Consider the following 20,818-nt stretch of genomic DNA (forward strand, 5'->3'; position numbering starts at 1 on the left):
GACGGAACGCCGGGAAATGTTTCATTGCGCCAAGTTACTCGTAACAATGCATTTTTCTTCTTTTCCGAAACGCAAAAAAAAATCATTGCTGGAAGTTTATACATACTTTCACGAGCGTTGAAAACTTTTCGAAACGATAAATACAGAAATTCTTTGAGAGGGTGTTCACACCCCTATGTCATTGCCGTAACAAAAGTTATTAGCAGCAGCGCTAGCTATGTCTGTGGAGATTTAAAATTTGTTCGAATGTGTGAGTCGTCGACCTTCCCTTGTTACCCCCAAATATACCACTTACCGAGGTAACAGCAGTGATAAAGATAAGATCGCGCTCGACCCGCTATCAGTGAGATTAATAAGCGTACTTACAAGACACTAATTCATCCAAGGGTGCCTACTACAATTCTGGATATTTTAACCTACCGTTCCCGAATGAACCAACTCTCTACTGAAAACAAAATACACGATCTCCTTTTAAATTTTGTATTAAAAGAAAATGAAAGTTCAGCCGTCAGTGGTGATTCATCTAACGAATCCATTCAATTAATTCGCAGTATACGCTACAAATACGTAGCTACATATCCGACCACGAGCAACCATAGCTCGCGACTCTTTTTTTCGAATACAAACCACGGAAACGAGACGCGAGCTCGCGAATCAAAGGGACACAGATATTTTGTAGCGAACGGTTGATCGCATTCGAACGAGACCGCGACCACCGCGGTTTTTCAGACTCCCATTGACAGAGCTGTCGAACGCGAGGACCAGCTTTTCCCACGTGCCAGCTCCAGAGGCCTTAATTAACAGCCGCGAGCGCTGGCGTCGAGGTTTTCCTTCGAAAACTCGGCTGGAAAATTCATTAAAACTAAAAATTGCGGTCGGGATCGTCCTCCGTCTATGCGCGATAGATCGATCGCCAGCGTATCGAGAGGACGCGAGGATTGAGTTTCGAGAAGAGCGGGGGCGGCTGTGGCTATTAATAAAAAGCTTCGGAATAATTCCTGCGCGCCTGGAACGCTCGCAGGACGAGGAGAAAGTTGTACGCGAAGGAGGAACGATAAAGGGATGCTGATATAAGAGCGATACCGGTACGATGGGAATTGACAGAAACAAAAGCGAAGCGTCGGTGAAAAATAGTTGCCGCTGAATTGATTAATACGCGCGAGGAAGCGTTTACCGCGATCGTGACCGAATCCGAATTTAACACAGCTGGCGAAGTTAACGTTTGCGTGTGTAATGGTCTTACAGGTTTCAGCCATTTATTATTAAATTTGGTTATCAATCCATTCGCAGAGAAAGGGATAATCTCCCTTTTGAAAGGCGGAATGAAATTCCCACAACAGAGGGTTACTAATACTTCCACATCGGTTTTATTCGCTTCGCATTCAGTTCGATTTTCTCTGATTCCTGCTCCCATCCATTTCCTCTTTTTCATCATGTCTCAAATTTACTTTCATTTTTATTTGTGCCTCGCCCTATTGTTCTCCGCGTCCCTTTCATTTTCTATATCATTCCCGGCTCCTTTTTTCCTCGACGAGTGTTTCCCGCGTTATTTCGTGTTAATACTTCACCTACACGCTTCGCCCCGACTTTTTATTCGTTGGCGCTGTTCCTGCTTCCCTGCGTCCGTTCTATTATCAACTTTAAGATGTTTGTACAAATTTATGCCCAGGAATCGAGAAACGATAGTTATCCGATCAGTATGTGGAGGGCAAGTTCGGGTAAGTATTTTTTTTATTTTAATTTATTAATGCGAATAATTAATTAAGGAAGGTTTTGAATCGAACTGAATACACGCGAAGTTTTGACACTAAAAAATGTCGAGCGAGGATGCTTATTATATATTAATCTACAACGATGAAGTCGCTATTAGACGAAGACGTCACTTTTAATGTACAAAGTCATCTGTATTTTCTTACGTTAAAAGGAAAAGATCGATGAAATAGATACGTCGATAGAGGAAAACAGAAGAGCGAATTGGAACGATAGTCGCGGTGCAAATGAACACGCAACCGAGTTTCGAGCAACGTCCGAAGAAAAATAAGGGTTGAAAAGGGCGAACGAGGACGAGAAAAGTGCCGAGTGGAAGCCAAACAAAAGATAAAAGACACGAAAGGCTCTGGTAGAAATATTAACGACAAATAACATAAAGAAGTCCCATTGGCAGGTCGAGAATAAATGGAACAAACAAAAAACGGTACGAGTAGAAGTAACACCGAAACCGTGCTTGAAACTCGAACAGAGGGTAGAAGGGGCGAAAGCTGATCGAGAAAAGTGCCAGAGAAGGGTGAATAAAACGCAAGAGGGAAGAAACACGGGTTACGTGAAAGCACTGTGCGATGAACACGTAAAATATAAATAAAAGAAACGGTAGAAGAAGGAAACGAAGGACCAAGGGATTCCAGCCACTTGACTTTTCGACCGAATAACTCACGGCCACAGGAAGGTGGCGTTTCTCAAACTTACGTCTTACGTTCTTATCGCTCTATTCTCTCTTATCGAAGAGCTCGGCTACCTCGGGTTCGCCAAACCCGTACCGTAGCTGGGACCAAGCTCAGCTACAGCCCCTGGGGGTTGTTTCGAGTGGAATAGAAAAATTCGTTTCAATAGCGTGTCATTTTTACTTATAAAAAGCGTTCCTCTGTCGATAGTAAAAATAAGCGGAACGAGATACTCAATTAAAGTTTCGATATGTACACATAATACAGATGTTATAATAACAATATTCTGCGCCGATGGAAATACGTTTTATAAATATTTTCATAGCGTCGCGTCGCCGAGGTTATTGATTTCGCGACAGTGTGATGCAATTTTTGTATACCATGCATATGGTAAACACACATTTCCCGAAGACGGGAAATTTAGTACGCGACCTTTTCTAATGGGATTGTTAGCGTAAATTCCGTATCCATTTTGGACGCCACGAGTGTTAAAAATAATATGTTTATAAAATGCAGAAAAATTTTCATTGTGGCGTTGAAATTATTTGTTTTAACATTCTTGGCTTCAAATGATTGTCTACTATGTCCCTTGTATAAAAGACTGTATACATCACCCTAGATTTGTAAAATCATTGAAATTGCGCACCCCTCCATGAAAGCCGATAGAGTTAGACAGAAAAACTCGTGGTCGAACACGCTTTAATTAAGCTCGCCGAGACTTTGGTGATTAGAAGCGGAGTCGAAACTTAGAAGGACTCCTCATCCAACCTCTAACAAGATACACAAAGCAACCGAACCCAATCGAGTAAACACTCGAAGGGGCCAAGACAGACGGAAGTATGCTCGATCGAGTACCAGAACGTTCGTTCTCAAAGCTTCGAATCCGCTGCGGGATGCGGGGCGCCTCCGGAGCCCCAGGAAATCGACGAAAGCGTCGAGAACACGAGACGTTTCGTCCGACGCCAAACCGAAACCCAACAACGCGACTTCGTCGCAGCTAAAACCTAGGATAGGGATGGGAAATCCGCGGCCTTAATGCTGCACGCGACCTTCTGCGTGTTTGTCAGCTAACACTAAATTTGTCTTTCGTTTTACGTTTTCCTAAATTAACCATTAAAGTTCTCGGTGCTCTGCGCGAGTATAAAATTGTTTTGTTCTTGTCGGGCTCAAGACGCGTTAAATCGCATGAGCTTATTGTTAATGAGTTAACTCGTCTCGAGGACGACAGCAACAAAACAATTTCATACTCGCGCAGAGCACCGAAAAGGTTAAACCTCCAGGACCTATCGTTTTTCTCTGCACACGATATATGTTTTTCACGTGCCTCGAATTATTTGGGATTCGATAAATATGAACGACACATAAAATTATGAAGAGAAATTTTGTGTAAAGAATAAATATGATCTTTTTTTTTAGAATTTTTATTTCATAGGCTTTCGCCTGCATTGCTTTTTAATGGACCATGTAACGTTAATGCCAAAGTATGTGTATCGCTTTTTGAAAATTATCTATTTAATACCGTCACCAAAATTGTATCGATGTATAGAAGAATGTTGAATAGATATGTATATCTTTGTTCAAATGCTCGATTTCTATCTTGATTTGGCACAGCCAATCTGTATTTCTACAGCGAATCGACATATTTATACGTGACAGAAATTGAAACATGTTCGAATTGTCAGCTGGTGGATATTCACCTAAAGGGATAATCAACTTTACGACCAAGGATGCTGGAACCAAATATTCGCTTCCTATCTCTCAATATTATTCATCTAACAAATGATATTCAGTTGAGCTCGCGAATAGGTTTTAGTGTTGTCTGAGAAACTGTTTTTTCTTCGAATATAACAAAAAAAAAAGAAACATAAAATTCGACTATGCGTAATAAATTTGCAACGTCTAATAAGGACGTCTAATCTAATAGGAACTCGATGAAAATTTTGATTACCCCAAAAGTGATCATAATAATGCCATAGTAATTAAGGGTTAAATAATATATATATAGTAATAATTATTCGGAAGCGCAACAGCAGCCTAAACGTTTATGTCGAAACAGTGTCCTCCATTCTAAGCATCGAGTCAGATTCAAAGCGAAAGACACAAAGAAACTTTCTTCTTTCAGGTCAACAATGACTCAGCGATGTAAGGGGTAAATAAATTCCACCCTTCCAACGTCTGGAGCTACCAAAGCAGCCTAACCGTTTCTATAAAAACAACATCCTCCCATTTTAAGCATTTCTTGGACTCGAATCTATTCACACAATCAAACTTTGTTCTTTCGATCAAGGACACCCTATCGACAATGTCAAAAGTTAAAACGAAAGGTATCCTTCAAAATTCTTTGTACCTCGCTGGGAACTATATAGCCTAATCTTTATCAATACTCCACACTTTAAGCATTCTTCAACTCAAATCTCATATAGATACACGTAAAGAAAACAAAATTTCTTTCTTTTTCGAGACAAAAATCGATTTAACCTTTTCGGCGCTCTGCGCGAGTATACTCGTCAAATTACTTTGTTCTTGTCGTGCTCAAGACGAGTTAAATCGCACGAGGTTATTGTTAACGAGTTAATGAGTTAACTCGTCTTGAGGACGGCAAGAACAAAATAATGTAACGAGTATACTCGCGCAGAGTACCGAAAATGTTAAGGATATACAAGGCTTAGATAAGCTCTAGCCTTCCGAACCTGAAATTCCTTACCCCTCGCCTGAAACCACCGAAAAGTAACGTAATCATTCTCATCGAAACAACATCCCTCGCGCTCGAATCCATCCACATACAGACAGAGTGACTCTCATTTCTCGAGACAAAATTTAAAGACAAACAAGGCATATACATCAAATTTCCTACCCTTCGCTTGGATCCATCGAAAACTACCCTAACCGTTTCCATCAAAAGAACATCCCCCGCGCTCGAATCCATCCATCCGCAAACAACCCTCGTTCCACCAGCTGAAAACTCGATTCGTCAATTCTAGCTTAAATAAGTTCCAGCTCGGTGCACCTCATCCCTGACCTAGAACCAGCTCGAGTAGCCTAAGCGTACGGACCTCGACCGTGGTTCGAATTTCGCGTCGCGGGAGCGCCTGGCGTCGTCGCGCCACCGCGGATTCAGGCTAGCGGGTGGCTCGAGCTGCGTCCTTGGACCGTGTCCGACGGTGTCCAGGACACCGACCAGCGATCTCTCGACAACGAAGGACTCACGTTTCTCATCTCTGAGTCGCGGCGACGTGCTCACGTGCGTTTGTCCGCTCGTCGCACGGTCGTTGCACCGTCGGCGGTCGTTGCGGCAGCGTTCTGGACGTCGACGGCGCAGGTGACAACGACGACGAGGGCGGCGACGTATGCGACGTGGACGACGACGATCCAACGCGATGGTGTCGATGAGAGACGAACCGTACGCGCAACACGGAATGGCGAGCACTCGGTGCAATCGCGAAGCACACGCGAGCGACGAGCATCGCCCCAGCTCGGCACCAAGCTCACGACTGCCACTCGACCGAGGGTTTCGCCAGGGGGTTGCTTCGACTCGAGTTCACCGGTTCAATCGGGTGGCTAGGGGTTGGCCTGAGAGGGGCCGGGGGTGCGCTGCTGACCGTACGCCAGCGACGTCTGTCGAGAGTTTAGGGTGGCTCGCGGACGAAGAGCGCGCACGCTCGTTGGGCGGAGGGGCCGAGGATGCCGCCACCCCCGGTGCGAGTTTTCGGGTACTCGGACAGGGGCGGAAGGGTAGACGGTTACGCGTATTTGTTGTGATTATATTTTTTAATCGGAGCGTCGAGGGATGTTCGGAAGGGCGAGGGTACCGAGAGGGGTGCGGTAATTGGTTTTATGACCGAGGGCTATTTTGGGGGATGAAATTTCATGTATTTCGGCGAAGGATGTCGTAATTATAGATTCGAAGTACCCGGGGGGATGGAATGATTCGTGATGGGAGTTTAAATACTTCACTGTTGAAAGTTGGGAGAATGAAATTCGTAATAATAATAGCGCCTGCTACATGGGATGCTTCAAGAGAAAATAAGTGGTTCGTTTGATGCTTAAATTTCAGAAATGAAATTCTATATATTTCCTTTGATACTATTACTCGATACTATTGAATAGTATTTCTTACGAATTTATTATGTATCATACACAGTCAGTCTCATAAATATTCATAACCTCTATTAAAGATCTATTAAAGAAATTTGTATAAATTAAATGCTAGGTTCGATGTTTCCAAGTGTACGTTTATATAAATATATACATGTATAAGCCTGTGCATATACATATTTGTAATGAAAAATTCATTTGGTGATATCTGAACTATTATTTAATTTAATCGAACTTAATAGACGTCGAGGGCCAAATATTTATGGGATTTAGTGTAATCTGAGTACCGTAAAGATATATCATTGTTATTATTATCATATCGACCCTGTATCACCTGAACGACAAGATTCGTTTGCCTTGGTTACCTTCTTGTCATAATAAATAGAAAATGCGTTCGTGTAATAAATTCTGCGCCACGACAATGCAGTCGCGGATAATTCCGCGACGCAGTAGAATCTGTCGATCATGGCAAGACACGCGATGCTGGCGTTAACTCTCTAAATTAAAACTGTGACGTGATGCTTAATGCGCGACGTGCAACCGAGGAAGCATGCACATAAACACCCTCCGGATCGAAACGTTGGACTCGATGCATAAATAAAGCTCGGAAATAAATCTCTGCAGGCCTTCGGCAGGACTGGAATTCGTCTTTGATCGAAGAAGATACGTTCGATATCCACCAAAGCACCATTCAAATTATTCTTAACAAATATTTTGTTCGTTTTTTAAACGAGCCTGTAATTTAAAAAATGCAACGCAACCTCTTCTCGACACTTCTGTTCACGCAGGGTCTAATTAAAGTATGAGCTTTAGACACCACAGTCCAGAGGCTTCCGTCGGCTGGATAACTTACAATTCACCGAGGTTTCGGATAAATTTGTTTCCCACAAACGACAGGAGAAATTATCCTTTCCTTTTTGTCACCGACCAACTAATCAAGAATCTCGCTGGTGTTTTCATTTCAAATAAGCAGAAGAAGTGGTGGAATCATAGAAGCCCTTCTTCAGGTGTCTCGCAGCCAATGTGAATTCTTCGACTCTGATCTATTTACCTTAAAAAACATTCGCGCAAAATATCACCAACGAAAGATAAACGATTCTTGTATAAAAAAAAAAAAAAAAAAAAAATTCTAAATCAACTTGGAAAACCCAGCGAGGCTCCCTCGTTCCAGCCCTGCGTGCACCCTAACCCCCTCGCGATCGGGCTCAAACGAAAATTCAGCAACGCTGTCGTGCTCGGAATATTCCAAACAGCCCAGCCCTGGTAGCATTAGCCGGATGGCACGCGGCGGTCAGGAATTGATACTCGGAATCAGTTAAGCCTCTATATCGGTATGCACGTTCGAATTCCTCGAGTTCGCCAGTTCTGACGTAAGCACGACCTTGAGCCAGTTGGCGCGTGGTTAGCCCCCGCGGTTTCCTCGAGGAAGCTCTCTCGCCCTTATCGCATCGATCGCCACGGAGGGACGGGGGAGGCGGACGACCGCCCTTCCCACGGGCTTTGCTGAATGATCGCGAGCCATCAGTCGAAACTGTTAACCGGTCCCGCCTCCGGTTTCCTCGTTTAGCATAGAGGAGCGTTGGTGCACCTACCTAACTGCTGGCACCGCGGTCGGGGTACTTGCACCCTCGTGAAACGGATCAACAGGTTCGCGTGCCGGATGTGCCAGCATACCGGAAGTCATCAGGCGAGGCCACGCGCCCCGCGGTTTCCACTTCGCGCCGCTCTACGATCTGATCATCCCTCTCGTCGAGATAGGACCTTGCTAAAGTTACCCCAGATGTCTCTGGATAAGCGGTCGTGACACTGGGGTCCCTTTGGAATTCATGGAACTTTTGGATAGGGTTCGACAGGATACGCTATGAAAACGATAAAAAAATTATGCAAAACAATGGCGACGAGAAACAATTCAACGAGACGAGAGATGATTATTTTCATAAACAGTCTTCGTGACAATTTCACGATTCGTCTGTTTCTTGTCTAATATTTCGACGGACGTTAAACGAATGTTGTTAACAAGAATAAAGTAAGACATTTTTTATTTACGTTACGTGATATACTTCGATTCTTCTTTTGAGAACTCTCGGACGTCCAGGGGAATCTTTTTTGAATGTCTAGGAGCCCGTGGACCGCAGCTTGGAAAACTCTGGGTTGCGAGAATGATTCGTCGATATTCTTTTATGCGTTAATTACGCGCGAGAATGATTCCAACGCGAGGATTAATTTTGCCTAAGTTTGTAGAAGTAGTTCGAATTCTAAACGATAACTATTCTAGCACGAAGAACGATTCGAGGCGAGGAGATTGACGGGGATAACAGGAGGAACACCTTAATCCAATTCTAAAGATTTGTTTTAACATTGAAAACGAGGTGTTCAAGGAATTATTCAGGAACGCGCTAAAAAAACTACTTACACAAACAACCCGTGAAGGAGCGCTAACAACCCACACACGTCTGGTAAGTTTCTCCAAAGTATTAACTTTTTAACGATAGGATCACCGAGGAATGTGGTACGAAAGAGCTACACCGGGGGAATAATCGAGAAAACATCGGATAAAATCGTAGGCCATCTATTGTCACTTTTATCGACTCGTATTACACACATGCGCCAATTTCAGCACGAAATTGAGCGCGTACACGAACAAATACAACTACTTAGACGATTGGAGGAGATTAGGGTCGATAGAGGTAAGTACAAAATTGCCTAAGCTAACGATGCATCGAGAATCGAAACTCGCCGACGCGAATCGACCAGCCTCGTCGAGTTTGGATCCTGCCGCTATTATTCTGTGCCTCCTTTTCTTCTCCTAATACGAATGCATGCAGGTCCTTGTAAAAATATATATATCAACGTACGTTCACACGTTCTAACGTGTCCTAGCTTCGATATCGGAACGAGTATTCGGATCTTTCCTCATCGCTTCGAAACGCATGCTCGATTTCGGTTTCGTCTGTATCACTCGGAAAGCCGAAACGAGACAAAGAGAGATTCCAATATCACAGAATTGAATTTCTCTGCGCCACGCGTTTCGCCGTGGCCGCGCGGCTAGAAAAACGAATCGCGGAATGAACGAATGGACCGCTTGCACGATTTCCCATCTAGCTTATTCTTTTTGTTTTTTCTCCTTTTTTTTTTCTGCAACGAAGAAAGAATGTAATTGACGATTTCCTTTTCATTTGGATACGCTTGGTCCGCTCGATCGATCACGCTCGAAGCCACGCTACGCAACTAAAGTTATGTACAAAATCACAATTGATCATCCCGCGCACGTGTCACTCGCATACTCGTCGCGAAATTCCCTCCTATTTCAACCCCCGTATAATCTCGTGGAATCCGCAAGGTACATATAAATACACGTAACTACACACGGAACAACGCTAATTCGCGCACCTCACCGGCTATCCTTCTCCCATCGGTTTATTCTTTGTTCGTTTCCGCGTGTGCGCCGATAACAGACCTATAACTCGCTCTAAACGTACCTATAAACGCTAAATTAGTCCGCAAAAACGCGCGATAACGTCAATGTCAAAATTCGAGTACCATGCGCCCGGTGAGTAACGAAAACAAACAAATTCTTCTTTAAATATCTCAAGCAGAAAAAATGCTTCAATGGTGTCTCAACATTGGTGCATCGTCGTTGTCGCGTCGCTCAAAAGGAGAACCCCGCGATTGGACGTTCGTACTGTCATGGTTGCTAAAACGAAACATGGTAAACGCACCATCGTAACGTAATTACGAGATTCAGTCATGGATCGACGGAAAACGCAGTTTGAGTTTCCGTGGTCTTCTACATTCACTTCGAATCTCGTTCAACGTTCATCGTGTCCCGAGGTCGGGCAACTAAACTATTCAGCACTACCGTTTGTGACCGAGGCTCGTCTTGCTTTTCGGGCTGTCCGTGGCCGTGTCGTTAGGCTCTCTTCTAGGTCGTAGGATGAAGTTCAGGTTGTGCGCGGTGTTTACGGCGTAGTAAACGTTCGCCGAGTTTGGCAAGACCAGTTCCCGATCGGGTAGCACCTGGGCAAGGGTGTACTGATCGGGGCTGCCTTCGATTCCGAGCTTGAGCATCGCGTTCCGTATCACCTGCGGCGTCCTCTCGTTGTTCGAGAGCATGATCGACTTGTACAGCACCACCCCTTCGGTCTCGACGTTGTCGGTCTCCATGGTGACCTTGATTATGTAGAAATCCGGCGAGCTCTTGTGCGAGTGACTCGGACTGGACAGACCTACGAGATTGGGACTGGTTCCGTTGGCGGTGATGCCAGTCGGCGGCGCCAGTCGGTTGTGCTGGTTGCCCACGGCTCCGTTACCGCCCCCAGAGCTCAGGGAGACGTCCAACGATGGTAGCGAGGAGCTGGAGGAAGAGCTGGACATCTGGGACGGAGAGGTGCGTCGATCGAGGGAGTTGTGCGGCGAGCTGGGCAAGGAATCGAGGTCGCAGTAGAACTGGGAGCTGCTGGAACTCGACGTGGAGGCTATCGAATCGTTCTTCCGGTGACCCTGATGACCCTGGAAGAGACAACCGACGATCTTTAATATTGCAAGATATAATAGGTATCTGTTTATTTTTATTCAATTTCTGAGACGAGCCATTGGGTGGTCCAGAAAGTTCGTGGCCATTTTTAAGAAAACTTTAAAGGCACATTTGAATATTGAAATATATTTATCGAATTACAGTGGATCCCATAAATATTCGTACCCTCTGTTAACTCTGTTTGTCTATCTGAAGGGATTCGTCTAAATTAAATAATAACTTTGATGTTTTCAAAGAAATATTTCATTTTACATGTTTATCCATGCACATGTTTATAATGAAACATTTATTTGAAAACGTGAAACCTATTATTTAATTTAGACAAATTCCTTCGATAGAGGGTAGGGATGATACTTATGGGACTGACTGTAAGTACCATTTTGTTTCGCAATCTTTCCACCTTTGTTCTCGCCCGTTCCAATATATTCAGACCTGTACCAGCTACAAAAATCGGCGAGGACTTTCTAGACAAACCAATAACAGTTTAAGGAAGAGTGTGCACACCTGTTTCTTCTTCCCACGGTTGGTCAGGGTGTTGCCAGGTGGGGGTGGTTCGATCTGGCAGCTGAGCTTATACGCCTCTCGATCGTCCAGCACCACCACGGAATGGAACCAGCGGTCGAACAAGGGGTCCGTGTTGAAGTTGTAGGCGTTCGCCGCGCCTTGGAGCAGTCTTATCCTGGCGAGCACCTCGAACTCTTTCCGCCTTTTGTCGAAGTTGATCAGACCGTCGGCTATCGTGTCCGGTATCGCCGTGTCGATCATCGTCAGGTCCGTCAGGAAGGTTCCCAGGTACGGTATCGTTCCATAACTGATGTTCTACAAGAAACGATATGGTCTTCCATTGTAATGCGCAGCAAATTAATGAATCGAATAACAGAAGAATAACTCAGAAAGGGAGTTCACTGCACAAATCGATTAACTGTACTTTTCGAAAAATCTTAAATTGTCAAAGCACTTGGTATAGTCACAACTTTTATTTTTGTAATAACTTTCCTGAAAACGACAGAACTTTCATCAACATTTATTTGAATTTATATTATAAAGGAAATTTTAAAAGAAAATGCACATTATTTCGTCGCATATCTCAACTGTGTTTGTTTCGCGGAGTTAATCGATTCGTGCGAACGGTTTAACTAATAATTTCACTTACGCCAGCGTGAGTGTTCTGCTTCTGGAACAGCTTCTGCAGGTGTCGGTCGCTCCTGCCGGCAGTGTCCGCGAACTTGGCAGTGCCCTCCTTGATCAGGAGCTCCCTCTGCGTCCACGCGTTGTTCTCCTCCGAGAATATTCTCTCCAGCTCCCTGAAGAGCTCGTGTTTCTCTCTGGGCATGCACTGCCAGCATTTCTCCAGCCTGTACACGGGATTGCTCTGGAGACCGGAGACGATGGCCTTCAGGCTGCTGAAGTTCTTCAGAACGCGTAGCTCTTGGGCGATGTCGATCCACGTCTCCAGGATTCGTGCTCGTTCCTGACGCTCCTGGCGCTCCTTCGTGGCCGGTTCCATCAGGATCGTGGAGATCACTCGCAGTGACACGGCGTTGAACTGGTTCACGGTTGCCAACACGGTGGCCGCGTCGTGGCTCCTCGAACGATCTCGCCTCGACCAGACAGCGCCTAGACACTGGTGGGCCACGAGTTTCTTGAACACCTCCGCGTCCATGCGGGTCAGCTGCTCGGCGAAATGGCGATGGGGTACCTCGGGGAAGCTGTAGGTCGTCCAGTGATCCACGATCGAATCGGGGGAACCGCGTGGGAGTCGACCATTGTCGTACACCATGCAGGAGTCTGGAAAAAAGGACGACGTTAGCTTCTTAATAAGATTGCTTGGTCGTTGAATTCCTAACGAAGAGGACTATCGTTGTAGGTGTTTCAAATAGGGTGGTTCCGTTTAAAAAAATGAAGGTAAGCATGATATCTTGAAGAAAAATTACATGAAAATAAAAATATTTTTGGCATCGTGTGAACCCCGTTGGAGCATTCAACTTTGTCTTTACGATGTTTGTTGTATCTTTAAAAACGAAAAAGATATTTATACCGTTACACACCCTGTATATCAGGGTGCTACTCGAATTAATCCGTGAGATATACTCTTAAATAACCAATGGTAACTAAATTTTACGCACGACGAGTAGAAAAAGTTACGTCTATACCAAGTGTTTCGACACTTAAATTTCAGATTTGTCGAAAAGTGGAGTTGATCGAATCGCGCAGTGAACGTTTCATATATGTAAACAAGATGGAAATTAGACGGGATGTGTTTGCATGCATTCTTTTCATTGTTTTCAACGCTGAAACGGATCTCGCGTATCGGACACCTTATACAGACTTTGAACAATATATGGATGAATCAGACAGCTGACTCGCGCCAAGTTGCAGCTTTTATCTAGAGAAATACCAAATCGGTGATAGGGAGCAAAGCAAACATCCGCTTGGTGTCGTGTACTGTTACTATATCCACTATATATAGATAGATCTGCGTCGTTTAGTTTTAGACATACGGTGGTGTAAAAAACAGTCGTGAGATTTATCGAAGAAAGTTTGCAACAGTTTTTATAAATAGGATTTGAACTAGCGTTACAAAAGAATAGTTTGATTTGGAGTGAGAAATTCCGTCACCTGATCTTCGATTAGCTTCCAGGATGTCTACATTTTCTTAACCCTTTGCGGTCCTGTGTCGAGCGAAACTCGACAAAAATGTTCAGACAATGTATTTTTCTAAGATAGCTAGCAGACATTTAAAAATCTTCATTCACAGAGACATTCTCGTTAATGTCAGCGATAAGTTAATCAGCGTGTCCAGCTTAAAATAGCAACTCTTACGCGTTACTCGATAGAACGGTATGCCAAAACACCGGAATGTTGCGGAACGACGATTAAGCGTCTTTAGTTCACCCTGACAAATGACGCGAAGTAAATAGTCAATGTTCGTACCAACATCTGGTAAATGACTCATCAAAAGTGCATCCATCGAAACTCACTGAATTCATCCTGACCTCCAGAGTCGGACGAATGTAATAAAAGTACATGATTCCAATTTGTATAATGAAGACGTCCTTGACGCTCTGCAATTAATGATCTGGGAAAACATACCAATTCCATCATCGGAATTCGTCAATTGTTGAGCACATAACAGTACACAATCGAGTGGCTTTTATTTCTCTCGACATTCTTTCTGTCACCTGGGTTCTTTTTCATACGTCTGAATAGCGTTATCACCGAAGAAAAGACGAATTCATTTTTTCTTTAATCTCAGCTGACTCTCGACGAAAATTAAAAGTTCTTGATGCGGGTGTTACGAGATTATAGTTAAAATTCAAAGAATTTCATTAATTGCTCGTTCAAATGTATTTACTGCTACTGGAATACTATGAATAACAACTCAGGTACTGGACGACAGATCTATCTTTCTAACGACAGAATCAATTAAAAATTATGAATTTCTTATATTAAATCGTCCCATAAGTTCATGCCACTTATTCTCCTGATACTCGAATCAATATATGAAACATACCCTTAGGTGTAATCAGAAAAGGTAATCTCTCTCGTTTTACGATATTTCCCCACAGTCGCTATAAAATTTCTGTATGAAACGACCTAATAATGAATATATTCAGAAAGGCTCCACAGATCAGAAGCTTTCGTTTAAATAAAACAGAGCCTGGGAATAAAAAAAAAAAAAAAATAAAAAATGAACGTTGCAAAATTTCTCCAAGTAATCGTCAAACGATCCGTCGTGATTACCTATTTGATCTTCACGCTGGAACCTGTGCAAGCGATGCCTTGCCTTGAGCTCGAGCTCCGAGCCAGGAAGCCGTCGATGCGTAAAGTCCAGGAGCCGCGTCAGCAGCGGATGATCCGGCGCCGATTTCCAGTCACCGGGATACGCGTCCAGCCATACGTGAAGCGCCTGAACGAGGGTCTTTCGGTGCTGTTCACCTGTCAGGGCGCCGGATCCCTCGTCGAGGGCGTCGTACCTCGCCAACAATAGCTCCAGTACTTCTCGCGGCGTCGTGAACGCACGATACGTCGCCAAGAAGACATTGATGTACGTCGACTCGAGCTCCCCGTCGTCGTTCGCCAAACTCTCCACCAGACGCTGCACCGTCCCAGCTTTCAGGAAACGGACCCTCACTGTCTCCCATTCCAGGTGCGAAATCTCGTCGTCCGAGTCCTGCGCGGGCGACACGTGTTAGACTTACAGACTAGGAAGTATTAATTTTTTATTGCGGGGAGTTAGTAGGATTACGGTAGTTGAACAATCGAACCTTTTTTGGCTTATCACTTTAATGTAATATAATGAAAAATTTCTTTCGAAACGTTAAACCTACAATTTAACGTGGACTTTCTTCGATAGCCATAGAGTGTACGAATATTTATGGGATCGGCTGCAAGTGTTTTCTTCGACAATCCTTCTTACGCAACCGTCAATTACTAACTCAAAGGGTTAATTTTCAGAGTAGCGAAGAAAAGTATGCTCTTACCGACGCAGAGAGGCTCCTGGTGGGCCGATGATAGCGGACCTTCTTCAGGTACACCGTGTATATGACTCCATCGCCCCTTTCCTCGCCCCATAAGCGCCACGTGGGCTGCAAAGTGGAAGCAAACGACAAAAATTACAAGCGAGAAAGTCGCAGACGTCCGGTGGGAATATCGGTGGGCGTCGACGAAGACGGCGAGGGCCCGGTCGAAAGCGTGCGCGCTCCAGGGGATGATTTACGCCGCTAATTCCACGGACTACCCCCTGTCACGAGCAAACCGTCTCTCTAATAGCGGACGAGCTAATCAATGGACGCCGTGCAGCCGGTAGATTTATCGAAATAATTGACTTCCAGGACGAGAACGACCTCGGCCGTCCATTTCACGGCTTGAATCGCCGATTAGCCGGATGAGACGCTTAGTTCGCGCCTCGCGGCCCACTGGATCATTCGAGACCGATCGTCCGCGTGATTCTGTGATCGTTTCGCGTTTCTCGCGAGTATTTATGGCCGCGTATTAAAACGGGAGATCGAGTCTTTCGGTCGGAACGCAAGGAAATGGTAATTCGTCGAGTGGTAAATCTGGGTTTATGTTAATTGAAACTTCGACGGTGGGCGTCGTCAGTTACGATTAATGGTATCAAGGTTTGAACTGTCCCGAATTAACAGGGTTCTAGTAAATTTATGGAGTCTATAACGCGCGAGATTTCATTTCATCTTATTTTTTTTTTTTCTTTTAATGGCGCCGTAGAGTACGAGTACGTGTCTCCCAAGGTGCCGAGATAAAGTAAAATGTTTTCGAAGGTGGTGATAAAACAAACACATGTTATTCAAATGATCGATAATAGAAACTTATGTTTGCCGACGCGAAGACTGATAAAATTAAATAATGTTTTTCGAAGCGTGTATCGATAAAGCGAACGTTTCTTCGGGGCGTTCGATTTAACGGTTCGCGGCAACGAGGGGGACATTTGTTGAAGATATTGAAATAGTCACGGCCCGTTGGGAAGTTTCTCGTCGATATTGACAAATCCTCGGGAGGCAAAGATTAAAGAAACTCGTCGCGAAGTGGAATTCTCGGTTCTTTCGGTAGAATAAATACGGCTAACACGGGTCCTTTGAGGTTCGGAACTTCAATTTCTATGCAAAGACCCCCCTCCCCCTCCCCGGTCTTCTCGAAGGGACTGATTAGCATACAAATGGCAGATCTTTGTCCTGTAATAACTACTAATTCGATAGCTTTCCGAGCGGGCAAAGCATAAATTCAGCAAAAATACAGCTAAATCAAAATGCATTCAGAAATTATAACAGGCAGCGGAATGCAACAAAAGTAAAATAACATGCTTTGATGCGAAACAGTGAACTAGGATTTCAAGTAAAATTCAATTTTTATTCCAATGGATACTGAATGTTTAAATGTACATATCAGGGGGACCAGAAAGTAATGTCGTTTCTTTTACATTAAATTCGAACAATTACACTTATAATATGTTTCTATTTCTGATCAATTATGTAATCGTTCTCGTCATCGACAATTTCGTCATTTAATATGCAAATTCTCAATACCTGATCGATACGAATCAATTGGTGCATCAGTGAACTGATAAATAAAAAAGAAGTATTGACATTCGCAGAAGCGACATTGCTTCCTGGTCCCCCTGATAATTTCATGTTTATGAGATGCACAGGTAACGATGGCTTCATTATTTTTGATCGTTTTAAAGATATTTGTTTTTCTTTTATTTTTTCTTTTATTCATTTTTTGATACATTTAAGAGTAACGTTAATATTCGAAGAACATAGTCGTGTGGAAAAATTCTAAAAGCGGCCTGCTTCGAACGTTTATTAAGGTTAAATGAACTTTCCCGCGACAAATGTTAAAATTAGAATGCTCACAATGCGGCGGCGTTTCGTCGCGACGGCAATTACGTCCTTAAAAACCGTCCCGAGGGAATAAATTCAGGGACCTTCAAAGGAACAGGGACCACTAAAAATAGTATTCTCGGGCGAGCACGCTCCGCGCCATTCGCTGCCTCGTTCTCAACGCTGGGAACGCTGGCGCAAAATTATTTGGTCCCTCTGGCAGATAATGCTACCTGCGTGGCGGCGAGAGACTCCTAATCAGACACGAGCGAAATTCTCATCTAGATAACAGCGAAGTTAAATAACGAAACAAGAAAAGCAAACAAATGTCTGACTCCTTATTTGAATATGAATATGAATATCAATATGAATTTAATATTGTAAGACTTCTTGGATACAAGGGTTGTAGAAGAAATAGTTAAAATTTGTAACTTAAGTACACACCAAATTACTTTTATTATTCTCTTTACTATATTTCTATACAAACTGTCAACAGACTCCGTTTTTCTTTATCAACTGTTCGGCTGTCGTTTGTTTCACAGACCTGTGTCAAAAAGCTCGCAGGGAGTTCGATCCCTTTTGGCACAGATCGCTACGAGATGCCAACTCATATTTGAATGCCCAAACTCGGCTCTTTCCTCGCAAATATAAACCGTATAATCAAATTATACTTTACGTTCGATGGAAAATTTGCGAATGAATCGTTACGGAGATTTTTTATTTGTTATAATATTATTCAAATAAAATTCTAATCGTTTCGGTTCGTGCAACATTCTTTCAGACAGTCGTATATTATTTTATAAACGTACGAGGCTTATGGAATTGCTAAAAAACGAGCCTACGAAGTCAAATCGAAATCGTACGGATTTCATTTTATCTTGGCCCCTGTGAAGGTATAATACACTCCACTTCGAGAAGAATGCACGGAGAATCAGCACGAGATATCCACAGGTTCTCCGTTTCGCTACAAAATAGACGGTAAAAGAAACGATTAGTGTCATTGCCGTGCGCCGGTTCTACCTCCAGTGTGCAACATTTACTAACTGCAGCGATAGTGACGGCGTTGCACACGTCGCGGTCTCGATCGATGCAACTGGAAAAGGAAAACATTTGCTCGCGGACGGTATAGAACGTACCAAGCAGATCTAAACGGTTGGATTGTACTGAAACCAACCAACCAATGTCAAATTAGCTAATTATATCGTTTCGCATAGAATTTGAATTGCATGGAATAATTATTCACTGATAATTGAACGAGCAATACATATTTTTCTACTCGTTAGGAGAAATTTGATATGGTTATTATCACGTACACGGTTATAATGAATATCGCATCGAGAAAAATTCATGACTGGTATTCAAATATCAAACCGTTCTAATGTTCTAATTTGAGAAACACGTACAAAACTTGTGTAGTCAAATATTCGATGAATCGATGAAACCAAAATACATAATAAATAGATTAGTACAGATTACACAGATAATACATGATAGAATGATCAAATGAAACATAAAATAATACGAGATTAACGTTTTACTGCATACGTAATGTTTTTTTTTTTTTTATAAGTTTATGTAGGAGAATATATTATACGTTTCATATAGTTCTCCCGTATCATAAGGAATCCAATTTCGAGCAATTAATATTCCAAAGACAACCTCGACTTAAACATCAAAACGTGAATAAAGCCTGAAAACTTCCATTCGAAATTATTACTGTAGGGCGACAAGCACCTCCGTTAACGTTTCCTTGAATGCTGGAAATACCTTCGCCTAGGAACCACCGAGGAATGCTGTCCACGATACAGAAACGTGCGATTGGATAATGGAACGTAACGACGGCTCGAGAGTGTTCGCGAGGATCGTAACAGAAACGCGGAGCTACGTGCCCGGAGGAAAACTGGCTGCGTTTTTCGACGATGACGAGGGGCTACGGCGGCGCAGAGGAGATACACACCGAGGTAAACTCTGTGGAAAAAGGCGGCTTACGCTCCGGAACGAACCGGCAATTAGAGGCTTGCAGGAAGAACCCGAGCGTGACTTAAGGTCCTCGTACCTCTCGTCCTTGGAGACGGGCTCCTTGAAACACGTCAACTCTCCATTGTTCGCGGACAACTCACGCCCGGTGAATAGAAACCATGCATCCGTCGAATCTGAATATTCTATCGTCGATTTTCCGATTGGATTTATTACCAGAGACAATTACGAATCGAACGGTCGAGGTGTTTTATCAGTTTCCATTGCAACTGCGATCGCAGAGTGTCGTGGTTAGAAAGTATACCAGGCGTAGAAATTAATTCTGTTTTTTTTTTTTTTTTTTTATAAGAACTTGGTTAAATATCAAGACAAAGAAATCGGATAGTAATCGTCAAGTATGCTTGTAATCCGTTAGAAAAAGGACAATTGTAACGACTAGGCTGCGAATCTTTACAACGCATTCACGAACAAGAATATAAAAATGATTGAAAGTAAAGTTCGTGTTATAATATTTGCAGAATAAAATAAACTCCTATTTAGGTTCAATTTCTGTAAATCCGCAGTTTAGTAATGACTATCAGGTTGAGATTTTGATGTGTACCTAGATTCATCGTAGATCAAATCTTAAATAATTTATCAAACAACACTTATGTTCGATGTCGACAAACATATACAATCTTCGGCATTCAACCGACTGAAAAACCGAAGACGAAGAAGTCATTCGCGTACGTATCCCAAACTATACAAACTCGGTGCACCGCGTACTCTATGAATTTAGGAATCAACATGCTCAGCCACGTCCATCCACGTCGCGTCGCAAAGCGAACCGTCGATAGTCCGACGTGTGTGCAAACTGCCATCGCATCTATCGCTCGAACGCCAGCCTATGAAAGGCTTAACATCGGATTACCGTCGGGGAAGTCGTGTCGATCGATACACATGGAAATACATCCGACTATCAATCCCTGTCTACACCCATCGACCCCCATGCTCGCAGACATCGACGCGAAGTCGCGATCCCTGGAACCAGAAACGTGGAATATTCCGAAGGTGAGCCCCGGCCCGAACGACCCGTGAATAGCTGCGACGGGTCCATCGATTTCTAGAATTAGATTCCAGAAACGGTAATCGCGGTTCTGATTGAAAACAGAAATTCGTGCGCGAGTCGACGGTGGTCCTTCTGTTATTGGAAGCCCAATGGAATGGCAGCCTGAGGAGTGGCAGCAATACCTTTCGCATTTTTGGTGGCTTATTTACAAGGGGATTTTGTGTGTTCTCTTTTATGAAATTTATATTTCTTCGATACTCGTGTCTTGGAATATATTTTTTAAGCGGACCACGGTACGATCCTGTTCATTTATAACATCAACCACGATAACGAATTCTACGCCATCGATCCTAACTACTATGCACTTCCGATCCAAAGCGGGAAG

At 43.5% G+C, this 20,818-nt stretch overlaps 2 protein-coding genes across 8 annotated transcripts in view; both read right to left on the minus strand.

The window, feature by feature from the left end:
* The window catches only part of LOC128887379 (whirlin-like), a 108,227-nt gene extending 99,271 nt beyond the window's left edge, over positions 1 to 8,956 (minus strand). Inside the window, exon 1 of the mRNA XM_054143209.1 lies at positions 8,126 to 8,956. Coding sequence (XP_053999184.1) covers positions 8,126 to 8,217 — 92 coding nt within the window. The 5' untranslated portion in view covers positions 8,218 to 8,956. The remainder of the gene's footprint in view (positions 1 to 8,125) is intronic.
* A 125-nt stretch (positions 8,957 to 9,081) lies between these two features.
* The window catches only part of LOC128887382 (ral guanine nucleotide dissociation stimulator-like), a 43,694-nt gene continuing 31,957 nt past the window's right edge, over positions 9,082 to 20,818 (minus strand). For all 7 annotated transcript variants that reach the window (XM_054143215.1, XM_054143220.1, XM_054143216.1 and 4 more), the window contains 5 exons: positions 15,552 to 15,656; positions 14,812 to 15,241; positions 12,221 to 12,855; positions 11,572 to 11,886; positions 9,082 to 11,042 (listed from right to left, as the gene is read on the minus strand). In XM_054143215.1, the coding sequence (XP_053999190.1) occupies positions 10,389 to 11,042; positions 11,572 to 11,886; positions 12,221 to 12,855; positions 14,812 to 15,241; positions 15,552 to 15,656 (2,139 nt within the window). In that variant the 3' untranslated portion in view covers positions 9,082 to 10,388. The remainder of the gene's footprint in view (positions 11,043 to 11,571; positions 11,887 to 12,220; positions 12,856 to 14,811; positions 15,242 to 15,551; positions 15,657 to 20,818) is intronic.

This window comes from Hylaeus anthracinus, unplaced genomic scaffold (assembly GCF_026225885.1).
Source record: "Hylaeus anthracinus isolate JK02 unplaced genomic scaffold, UHH_iyHylAnth1.0_haploid 11985, whole genome shotgun sequence".
Taxonomy (NCBI): domain Eukaryota; kingdom Metazoa; phylum Arthropoda; class Insecta; order Hymenoptera; family Colletidae; genus Hylaeus; species Hylaeus anthracinus.